Source organism: Saccopteryx bilineata, chromosome 12 (assembly GCF_036850765.1).
Source record: "Saccopteryx bilineata isolate mSacBil1 chromosome 12, mSacBil1_pri_phased_curated, whole genome shotgun sequence".
In the NCBI taxonomy this organism is placed as follows: domain Eukaryota; kingdom Metazoa; phylum Chordata; class Mammalia; order Chiroptera; family Emballonuridae; genus Saccopteryx; species Saccopteryx bilineata.
In genome coordinates, this window is record NC_089501.1 from 56,619,705 (window position 1) to 56,630,677 (window position 10,973).

The 10,973-nt window shown below is 59.5% G+C and overlaps 1 protein-coding gene across 3 annotated transcripts; it reads right to left on the reverse strand.

The window, feature by feature from the left end:
• Positions 1 to 309: 309 nt before the first annotated feature.
• On the reverse strand, positions 310 to 9,571 carry TBXT (T-box transcription factor T). Of its 3 annotated transcripts, none has more exons than XM_066248310.1 (8): positions 9,366 to 9,571; positions 8,628 to 8,892; positions 7,672 to 7,806; positions 6,811 to 6,872; positions 6,613 to 6,674; positions 4,181 to 4,354; positions 2,692 to 2,821; positions 310 to 586 (listed from the first exon to the last, which is right to left on the reverse strand). In XM_066248310.1, exons 1-8 carry the CDS (start codon positions 9,569 to 9,571, stop codon positions 310 to 312), a joined length of 1,311 nt encoding a protein of 436 aa, XP_066104407.1. The 3 variants fall into 3 exon arrangements, with proteins under 3 accessions (XP_066104407.1, XP_066104405.1, XP_066104408.1); XM_066248308.1 differs by having other exon boundaries at positions 4,181 to 4,357; XM_066248311.1 differs by lacking the exon at positions 4,181 to 4,354.
• Between the last annotated feature and the right edge of the window lie 1,402 nt (positions 9,572 to 10,973).

A 10,973-nucleotide genomic window follows, 5' to 3' on the forward strand; every position in this document is an offset into this window, starting at 1 on the left:
CGGGCCATGGCCATCGTCGTCACTGTGAATCACAGTGAAGGAGGCCACCCACGCGGTCATTCACCTGTCGCACACAGATGACCCAGGACGGCCCACAGAGGCTGGGCCAAAGGGGACTGAGGGGGACGCCTGACCAATAGCACAATATGGACCCCTCCTCTGCGTTACAGTGGGGACAAGAAGGCCCGTTTCCTCCCGACCCGTGAGGCTGCCACTGTCACCTAGTAGGCCAACTGCCTCCACACTCGCTGCCTCCACACTCGCTGCCCCCACAAAGAAGTCCTTGCGTCTCTTAAGACACGGGCGTGATCACAGGGAAGGTGGCGAAACGGGTGTCCATGAGGCGATGAGGCAGGCCTGGGCCGAGGCGTCGTACTGGCTGTCGGGGAGGTCAGCAGCCGCAGGGGCCCCGTCGAACAGCGGGGGCCCCGAGGAGGAGGGGGCCGAGCCCGGGTGGGTGAGGGGTGCCGGGTGGGTGGAGGACCCCCGGAAGAACTGGGCCCCCAGCCCGCTGCTGGGCATCCCGGCTGACTGAGCGCCCGGCGTGACGGTGCCGTTGCTCACGGACCACAGGCTGGGGTACTGGCTGCAATGGCAAAACACAGACAAGTTAGGGACCAGACAGGGGGAGGGGGAGACTCCGGACCAGCAGTGGGAGGAGAGCCAAACACCCACAGTCCTGTTCCTGAGAACGAGAGGATGTGGCGTCTTTCCAACCGTGCCCCGTGCCAACCCACGCTGGGGCACACCATCATGGGACACAGCACCCCTAGGAGGCTGACCAACGCGGTCATCTATCTGCACCTACGCGGCTCCCGGCACAGCACCGGTGGGTTTGGCCACGAAGGACTCCGGGAGAGCCGTCTGGCGTCCTTGTTCGCAATCCAAACCCCCCGGTGAGACGGAGCCCAGCGTTTCCGAGGACTCTCAGCAGTCACTGAGCCCCGCCCGGAACCCTTCCCCACCCGTGGAGCTGGGACAGCTGGGACGTTCCACACACACACACACACACACACACACACACACACCCCGGCACCGAGCGCAGCAGGGGGAGAGGGACCTGGGGGTTAGACCTGGAAGCAAACTCTGCCCTAAGCAGCCATCCCCCTCGGACTTGACCTGCGACAGACTTCTGATGCTCCATTTCCCAGTCTTTGAAAGGAGCTGGAGATAGGCATTCATTACATCCTCCAGCCTAAGAACTTGCACTTGGTCAGCACTCCCCTGTGCTAGAATTTGTTTAGAGGGGCGTCTGTCTGTAACTGGGGGACAGGACCTTAGGCCGTATCATGCTCCAGGCTTTACCAGGCCATGTCCTGTATTCTGCAATGCACCTGAACTCGCCAACAAGCCCAAGTTCGGCGAGGTGGGCTCCTACACCCCCCGTGGGGCAGGTGCAGAGGAACAGGGCTCTGAGATGTCCTGTCAGGACACCGTGGTGCGGAACCCTGGGGGCTCCCCGGGCCCTGGGCCTGTACAACCTGCACGCCGTCTGATTTCAGCACGGGTTTCCAAGTGACCTGGAAGCCCTTGGGGGTTGGCCATTTGTACACAATCAGATTCTTATAGAGACATTTGTTTCCTAGGCCAAAAGAATTTAAAACATTTGGGTCTTCCATTACAATGAGCCCACCAAGTTCAATCATTTCATAGCCTTTGTTTTTTCTTTACCTTAGAAATTAAATTTAATGGGGGGGACATGGATCAATAACAGTCTGTAGGTATCAGCTGAACATCTCTATCCTTTAATATCTTCGAACTAGTTTCCTCATTGGAAAATGAGACTTGACTTCTTGTTTTGTAAGTTTACTATAAAAATCCTATGAAGAAATATATTTACTCACCCGCTTGGTGGTTTGTTTTTTTTAAGCCAATCTCCTTCCCCATAATTCTCAAGTTAATAATAAAATAGCCACCATTCTTTACAAGTTACATAGTATACGTTAAAATTTAACGACTTGGGAGGCTACATTCCCCAGGCGAGCCAACAAATTTATTTCCTTCCTAGCTCCTGTCCCAAATGATTCTGGAAACATTTCTTCAAAATGCACCTGCTATTCTTCAGTACAAGTTGACAGCTACAAAATAGTCTCAGGGACGTAAAGTACAGGACGGGGAATAGAATCAGTGACACTGGAATAACCGTGTATGGTGTCCAGGGTACTGTTCTTATCAGGGTGATCACTTCCCACGTTATATAAATGTCAAACCACTAGGATGTACCCCTGAAACTAATATCATATTGAATATCAAACTGTAATTTAAAGAACGGTTTTTAATCTTTTTTGAAAAAATGTACCCGCTGACCCCAAGAGCCCCGTCAGGTCAGGCTGAGGCCGGGGTTACATAAGTGTCCTTTTCTTAAAGAAGGCAGGCTCAGCGTTAAAAGACCGCCCACCCCAGGCACTAATAGGTGGCAAAGCGGGCACAGGGACCCCCCCGTTCCTTTCCTTAAGGCCCAGCCCCCCTCCGCCCTGTGGGAGCCACGGGCCCCTCCAGAGCACGGGCCGCGGCAGGAGCTCACAGCCGCCCCAGAACCCGGGACCCCCGCACAAATCTGGCGAATGGTCCAATCACAAACAAACACCCCGCCACCCGCAGGTAAAGAGCCGTGAGTGGACAGGGCACGCAGTCTCGGGCTCCAGAGTCCCCGGGGCCGTCCGCCCCATGTCCCGGGCGAGCGTTAGTTACCTGGAGCCGGCAGGTGGACCGGTGCCGGCGCTCACGGGAAGCATGCTGGTGTGGGCAGGCACGCCAAGGCTGGGCCAGTTGTCGTGGGATGGGAGCATGGACAGACAGGCCGGCGAGTTGTCAGAATAGGCTACAGGATGGATGCAAGGACGGGTCATTATCGGTTCCAAGGATGATGAAGAAACCCAGCGAGTATTGTCGAGCAAGGTAGCCACTCAACGGCGAAAACGGGACGGGTGCTCGTCAGCAGAGGAAACCGTCCCCCAGCCTGCTTCGTGGGCCACCCGAGAGTCACCTGGACTGCCAGGCGTACACACCGGTGTGGGCAAAACTAGGTTCGCCGTTGTGAATACCAGTCTACCGAGTTAATGGAAGCTATTGTAACAACCGCAGCCTACCTGCCTGCCTTTTCCCACGTGAACAACTGTAAACCTAGCTTTGCCCACCCCTGGGTTTGAAACCTATTCCAGTAAATGCGGGTGTTTCATACTGGATTTTTTCTTTATATCAATAACTGACCTGTAGAAACAGAACCTTACAATCACTTGATTGAGGATTACTTTTAAGATCAAAGTAAATATAACTTGGAACTTGTTTGTTTCCCCCCAAAAAAACTATTTCTTTAGAAACCATCATGACTCCAGGCAAGAGATTTAAAATAGACCTCCTGGCCGGTTACGACTATTTCCCTACCAAAGAAAAGCTTCTTTCCTTTCCAATCAGCTTTAATTGCTTAATTGTTTTACGGTATTCCTTAGCTTTTTGCCTCCTTTTGGAGCCAGACAAAATTGAGTCTAGACATACATGGTGCTAGAATTAACTAAGGGGAGCGTCATGGTCTAGCCCTGTGTCCATTGACTGGATCACCTGAGGGCTTGCTCAAACACACCCCACTACGCGCCTCCCCTCCCCCCGCCCCCCAGAACTTCTAACGCAGTAAGTCTGGGAAGTGTCAGGCGGCCGTGCTGGGCACCCTGGCACCATACTTGGAGAAACAATGGATTCTAAGCCAACCAGAGAGTCCTGTGCTGACCCAACACACCACTGTGGAGAGGATGATAACAATGTCCAAACCTGGGCCCCAAGGAGGGCCCCAGCTCTGAGCCGGAAAAGCTTGGGCATGGACTCATGCCCACGGGGCACCCAGAGCTCCTGGCTGGGACTCACGGTTGAGCCAGCCGAGGCATGGACCTGGCATGGCACGCAGCCACTAAGGAGACTCAGTGTGGGCTGGGCCCCAAGGAGGGCCCCAGCTCTGAGCCGGAAAAGCTTGGGCATGGACTCATGCCCACGGGGCACCCAGAGCTCCTGGCCGGGACTCACGGTTGAGCCAGCCGAGGCATGGACCTGGCATGGCGCGCAGCCACTAAGGAGACTCAGTGTGGGTTCTGGAGAGGTTGTCCTCTCCTGCCGTCTGGACCGACGCCTTTCCGGGGGTGGTCTTCCCTGCCCCCGCTCCCGGTCCCGGTCCGCTCCGACATAGACTTACTTGGAGAACTGTTCCGATGCGCGTAAGGGCTGGGGTAGGGGGCCGGCCGGTGGTTCCTCAGGACGGGGTACCTCTCACAGCCGTGTGCGGTGGGAAGCGACAGGGGGCCTCCGAACTGAGGGTGGGGGGTGGCCGGGGGGCACAGCGTGCTGGGTCCAGGAATGAGCCACCCCCCTGCTGTGAGGAAAGAATGCTGAGTAACGGGCATCTCATTCCCCCACCCCCCACGACGTATCCCACAGGGGCGCTGAGACCAGGACGTGGTGGCCCTTTTCCTCGGAGTCGCTGACGGAGTGGGGTTCACAGTGTCCACACCAGTGACAACCCCAAGCGTCAGCTCTGCACCAGAGGCCACAGGTTGTGGCACCAGAGGCCACAGGTTGACCAAGGTTTCCAAACCCACGGGGACACCCGGGAACACGGGGGAGCCGCCAGCCTCAGCCAACCTCCCGGCTCCTGGACACTCCCTCCAGACCCACCCCACCCGACTCCTCCACCTCTGAGGCTACTTTTCTCACTGGGTCTCCTGTCCCCCAGGACACTCGGCCCTCAGGTCCTCACTACGGCGCATGAATAACACGGGAAATCAGACAGACTCCCCAGCCAGACTGGCTCGGCACAGAGGGGCCAGCCACGCAATGCCGTCACTGCCTCAGTGGGTGGTGGCACCCACTGGCTGCCACCACCGGTCACATGGAGCAGCCAGGACCTTGCCTCAGGTGCACCGTGCGTGCTCCGCTCACTCTTCCCATTTTAGGCTCACAGGGTCCCCTCGGTACACGTCACTCAGAAGAGCACTCCACCGCCATCCCCTCTAAAACTCCAGCTTCTTCTCCGTTCTGTTCTTTTGTTTGTTGTTTGTGTTTAGTGTTATTCAGAAAAGCCACCTCTCAGGGCCAAGGACTCTGGCTCCCAACTTCCCAGCTACAAATAGTTGTTCAGACAACACTACAATAAGGGCCACTCAGATGTGCCCACCCGGGGGGGGGGGCGTCACCAGCCGGAGCTGTGCCCGGGCCACTCAGATGTGCCCACCCGAGGGGGCCGTCACCAGCCAGAGCTGTTCCCGGGGCCACTCAGATATGCCCACCCAAGGGGGGGGGGGCGTCACCAGCCGGAGCTGTGCCCGGGCCACTCAGATGTGCCCACCCGGGGGGGGGCATCACCAGCCGGAGCTGTTCCGGGGCCACTCAGATGTGCCCACCCGGGGGGGGGGCGTCACCAGCCGGAGCTGTGCCCGGGCCACTCAGATGTGCCCACCCGAGGGGCCGTCACCAGTAGGAGCTGTTCCGGGGCCACTCAGATGTGCCCCCCCGGGGGGGGGGGGGCATCACCAGCCAGAGCTGTGCCCGGGCCACTCAGATGTGCCCACCCGAGGGGGCGTCACCACCCGAGGGGGCATCACCAGCTGGAGCTGTGCCCGGGCCACTCAGATGTGCCCACCCGAGGGGGCCGTCACCAGCCGGAGCTGTTTCGGGGCCACTCAGATGTGCCAACCCAGGGGGGCGTCACCAGCCGGAGCTGTTCCCGGGCCACTCAGATGTGCCCACCCGAGGGGGCGTCACCAGCGGAGCTGTTCCCGGGCCACCCTCCCCAGCGGCCCTCGGGCTGCGTTAGAAAAGCTCACTGCTCCACTGGCCTAGAAGATGTTTGTTTTGTTTTTTGTTTTGTTTTAAGGAAGGAAAACGGCACAGAATACAGCCAAGGCACGCCCTCGGCAGTTCACCCAGCCTCCTCTGCAGGGACCAGCAAACACTAGCTTTTCTCTCCCAACAGGTCTCCGGTATTTAAACTCTCGGGGTCCCCTCCCTGTGAGGAGAAGACAGCCGGACAGCATCCTCCCCCTCGGACGCCACCATCTCCACCTGCACCCCTTTCGCTCCGGCTCACGGAACCTCTAAGGGACACCAGACTTTAAGCAGACTTGGCCCATCCGACGAGCCAGTGTCCACCCCAAACCACCATGCGGGCATGTTGCGCCCTCCCCGGAACCGAAGTCACTCAGGAAAAAGCCACATTGGTTCCTAAGCATCACCCCAATGATGCTCTTCCGGTTTTCAACCCATCACAAAAAACGCCAACCATCCCCAGTGGATTTGAACGGCCGGGCTCCCCTCCTGCCCAGCACAGCGGAATGTAAGCACCCACACCAGGGTCTCGAGAGCAGAATGGAGGAGCCGGGCACACGCCGCCCAGGCTTCTCTGAGAAGGGGCCGCACACCGGGTGAGCGTCCACCGGCCCCAGACAGAGCAGGGGTTGGAGACCACGAGGTGGGAGACCTGCAGCCTCCCAGGGCCCTGAGCCCTGCATGGCCAAAGGGCGAGTCTGCCCCAGCCACACCCAGGAGGCCCAGTCCCCTCCCTCTGCGCCTCCCAGCTCTGGGGCCTGCTCCCCACACGAGGCACCGCGAGCAGAACACAGCAAACCGTACATTGGGAGTACCCAGACTGCTGGCCGTCTCCAGGGTCTTCCATCATATCCTTGTGATCATTTCTGTCAAAAAAAAAAAAAAAAAAAAAGTGCAGTCTATTGTCAAAAAAAGAGAACATTCAGAAAACAGTATCTGTCACCATAGTTCGTCTTTCTGCAGCTGTCTTTACCCAAAAGGATAATCAGTCGGAATTCTCACCTCTCTTTTGCATCAAGGAAGGCTTTTGCAAACGGGTTGTACTTAATTTTAAGAGCTGTGATCTGAAAAACAAGAACCCGCACTTACTAGTGTACTGAGGGTAACCAGAGGATCTCACGTGGCACCAAGGAATCGGGGTGCACCAGCGCCCTGTTTTATATACACAAACATATTTATATAATTACCAGACCTCTTTCCGGGTCTATGTTTCCATTTGGGATGGTAGACTTCATGGAGAAGAGCCTATTCGCCGGACAGTCCTACCTGCGGCCCTCCTAGGTGGAATCCACAAGGGACTGGACCACCTGCTGACAACATTCCCCGTGCCCAAGGCACAGGAGGGCAGCGCTGGACCCTCCCCTTGGTCTGCTCGGGAAGCAGTGACCTGCTCGCTGCGGCTGGTGGTCCACGCTGGCAACTCCACCAGCTCAGACCAGGATTTGCAGGCACTGCACAGCCCGCGGTTTCTAGTGAGGAGTCCACGCTGCCCAGGCGACCCGCTGGCCCCCACCCTTTGCAGGGAGATTTCCAAAATAAGACGCCCCGCCCCCTCTCTCACGGAAGAAGTTCTCAGTACTCGACCTAAATGTTTTACCCGTCGTTTCCTTTTGAGCTTTCAGGAGATCTTTCTAGTCTTTAGACGCTTTTCACGGAGAGCGAAAGGGAAAAGCACTTGCATGTGGACTTGTTTTGAACTCCCCCCCTCCTCGTTCCAGTTTTAGAGTTATGCAAAATTATTTGAAAAGGCGGTCGTTTTTGGTCTGATGGACACTAGTCACACAGGCTGCTGTCCCCTGGGGGAGGCGCCCTGCCAGGGGAACAGGGGACACCAGCGCGCCCCGCGTCCCCGGCCCCTCTCACCTCCTCGTTCTGGTACGCCGTCACCGCGATGAACTGGGTCTCAGGGAAGCAGTGGCTGGTGATCATGCGCTGGGGGCCCCCGACCCTCACGATGTGGATTCGGGGCTCATACTTATGCAGGGAGTTCAGCATGATCTGAGGGAGAGACAGATACAAAGGCAGGGGCCCTGGTTGAGATCACAAAGCACCCGTGTGCCCTGCTGTTGAGGAGGGAAAAAACCAGCCCAGCTGCAGAGATCCCTGCAGTCCCAGGAACTGGCATCCCTGCTCCTGCTGGTGGGTGTCCCCTCAGGGGCTGCTTCCCAGGACGAGTTTGGAGACAGGATGCTTCCCAGGACGAGTTTGGAGACGGGAATGTGAGAGGCGCACTACACACCGTCAGCATCAGCGGCGGATGAACGCCCACTGTGACATCTTCTGACCTGGGAGAATCCAGTCCTAAGGCTTCCCGGAGGGTTAAGGACAACTAACTCCAAAGTCCAAATGCCCAGGCTAGCTTGCAGCTGCTGAAAGCACGGCCACCCAGTTACAGTGCCCAGGTCAATACCTTTACAAAGGACAAATCACAAGCCTGTCCTGAATTCACGCAGTAAGTACGGTGGCACCGATGTAGCTCTACAGCTAGTGGTTACCACGCGGGGTGATATCTCATCCACCCCGAGGAAAGTTCTGCGCCATGACGCACAAGTTCCCCAGTGCTGGAGACACGCCCGAGCCTTCAAGCTGGGGCTAGGGCCCTCTCCATGTTTGCCAGGTCCTGCTGTGACCTTCCTCAGTTCCCTAGAGACACCTCTGAAGGCTCAGCTGAGGAGCGGACTGTAGCAGTTTCTCCAGGGCAGATGTCATCTCCCCTGCGGGCAGCATCCCTTCCAAAGCTCCACCGCTGGGGAAGGCACAGGCTGCGAGGCCCTCTCCACGCCACCCTCCCGCGCCCTCCCCGGCTCTCTCGCACCTACCTGGCCCCCTCCGTTCAGCTTGTTGGTGAGCTTGACCTTGCTGAAGGAGACGGGCGCCTTCATCCAGTGGGCCCCGAAGTTGGGCGAGTCGGGGTGGATGTAGACGCAGCTGGGCGCCTGCGGCTCAGGCTTGCCCCCCGGCACCCACTCCCCGTTCACGTACTTCCAGCGGTGGTTGTCGGCCGCCACGAAGTCCAGCAGGAAGGAGTACATGGCGTTGGGGTCCAGCCCGGACACGTTCACCTTCAGCACCGGGAACATCCTCCTGGAAGGGAAGGAGAGCGGCAGGAGGAGCCCGCGCCCAGCCCGCTGGGCCGAAGGCGGAGAGCTGGGGACAGAGGCGTCTGTCCTTCCCGGGCCACGAGGAGCTCCCTTTGGGGCCCTCTCCAGCCCCCGCGAGCCTTCTGGTTTTCCACGGCCTCGGAAGGCAGTGGTGCGGGGGACCGGGGCCAAGCCCGTTGGGGCATTAAGTGGGGAAGGCGCAGCTCAGGGTCCGAGGGGACATCTTCAAAGAGCCGGCTTTGCTGGCCTTCCCAGCCTACCGTGAATAAAACTCAGAAGAGGCCGCAAAGGTCTGCTTCTCCAAATCGAGTGAAAATGAACAAAAAGACCTCCACCCGGAGGAAAAACAAAACAAACAAAAGCGTTGGGCAGTAGGAACCTTCCCGGCCCCCTGGCTGCGGGCGCGCCAGAGCGCAGAGCATGGGGCGCAGGCCGGAGTTGCGGCCGCGCACCCACCTGCCGTTCTTGGTCACGATCATCTCGTTGGTGAGCTCCTTGAAACGCAGCCACAGCTCGCTCTCCTCCAGACCCACTCGCAGCTCGCGCTCCGTGGGGTCACCCTTCTCGCTGCCGGCCTGCAGCTCGCTCTCCACGGCGTTCAGCAGGTGGTCCACGCGGTACTGCAGGCTCTTCCCTGCGCTCTCCGTGCCCGGGGAGCTCATCCTCCCGCCCACCCCTCCCCACCGCCCCCCAAGCCCCGGCTCGCTATCCGACAGCCACCTTCGCCCCAGTTGGCGCCCGCTCTTCAGAGAAGAGGGGCCGCTCGCGCCAGGACCCAAGACGGCTCCAAGAGCAAGACCCGGGAGGAGGGAGAGGACCCAGGTCCGGGGGGAGGGGGTGGGGGAGAGGGGTGGGGGGAAGGTTCTTCCACTTGAACTCCCTCCAGGCGAGACTGGAAGAGGTCTCTGGGGAGAGACCCTCGGTCTCCTCTCCATAAATAGAGCCGCGGCCGCCGAGGAGGGGGGCGCGGCGGATTGGGCCGCGCGCCCTTTGAAGTGCGAGGCTCGCTCTCCATTGGCCGCGCGCGGCCATATCAGACTGGCCCAGGCGGGCTGGGGAGGCCCGGGGCCAACAATGGACTCCCGCCCGCCCGTTTCATGTGAAGTCGGAGGTCCGCCCTAAGCGCCCGGCCCAGCCCCTACACCTCCGCCCTCCCCCAAATGTTTGCACCTCCATCAAAGCGGGTGGGCGGACCCTGCGGACCCGGAGGAGGTCCGGGAGGTGGGAGGAGCCGGGGGCCCGAAGTTCGCCCCTGTGCGCACGTCCCCAAAGGGCTGCCGGGCCGCCCACGACGCTCCCCAACTTCCTCCCGGCCCTCCAAGCACACCCGAACCCCGCAGGTGTGCCAACCTGGCGCTCACCTGCGCCCGGGCCTGACGGCCTCCGTCCCCGCGCCGGCGAGAAGCGCACACAGCCCCGCTTAAGGGCGCCCACCTGCGGTGCCTGGGTCGTGCTGGTCTCGATCCTCCGAAGGCCCAGCCCTCCTCCGAGCAGTGTCCGGTCCTGACACGTCCCTCGCTCACCCCGCGGCACTGCAGGCAGCTCTATCGCCTACGACCTCGGATCAGCCCACCCGGTGCCCCGGTTCCGCCCTCACCTGTGTGGAAAGGAAAACCCCACGCGCGCTCGGAGTCTGCCCACCGTCGGCCCCGCGCCCAGAGAGGGAAATAGACGGAAATCAAGCAAACGACCCCTTTTTTGGAAGTTTTCTCGCTCTCGTTATAAAAGCAGGAGTTTGGTGAGAGGTCTGCGCGTGCACTGAATGTGACCAGGAGTGTCCCTGGCTTCTGTTGTCCGGACTTGGTCTTTGCAGAAGGTGGGAGGGGGCGGGCCGGGGTGCTCCCAGGCAAGCGGGGTTCCGGGTGGGTCTCCCCGCCCGGCGCGGCCTCAGCGCCCGCCCGGCCGGGTGGAGAGCGCCTGGTTTATTACCTTTTGGTGAGAGCCTCCGTGAGGAGAGCGAAGGAAAGGTGACAATGAGCAGGAAATAGTTCAATAGGGTCTCTTTAAACAATAACATTCCTTCTAAAACGGGAGCCCAGGAAGGGGGAAGGGGGCAGAAACCAG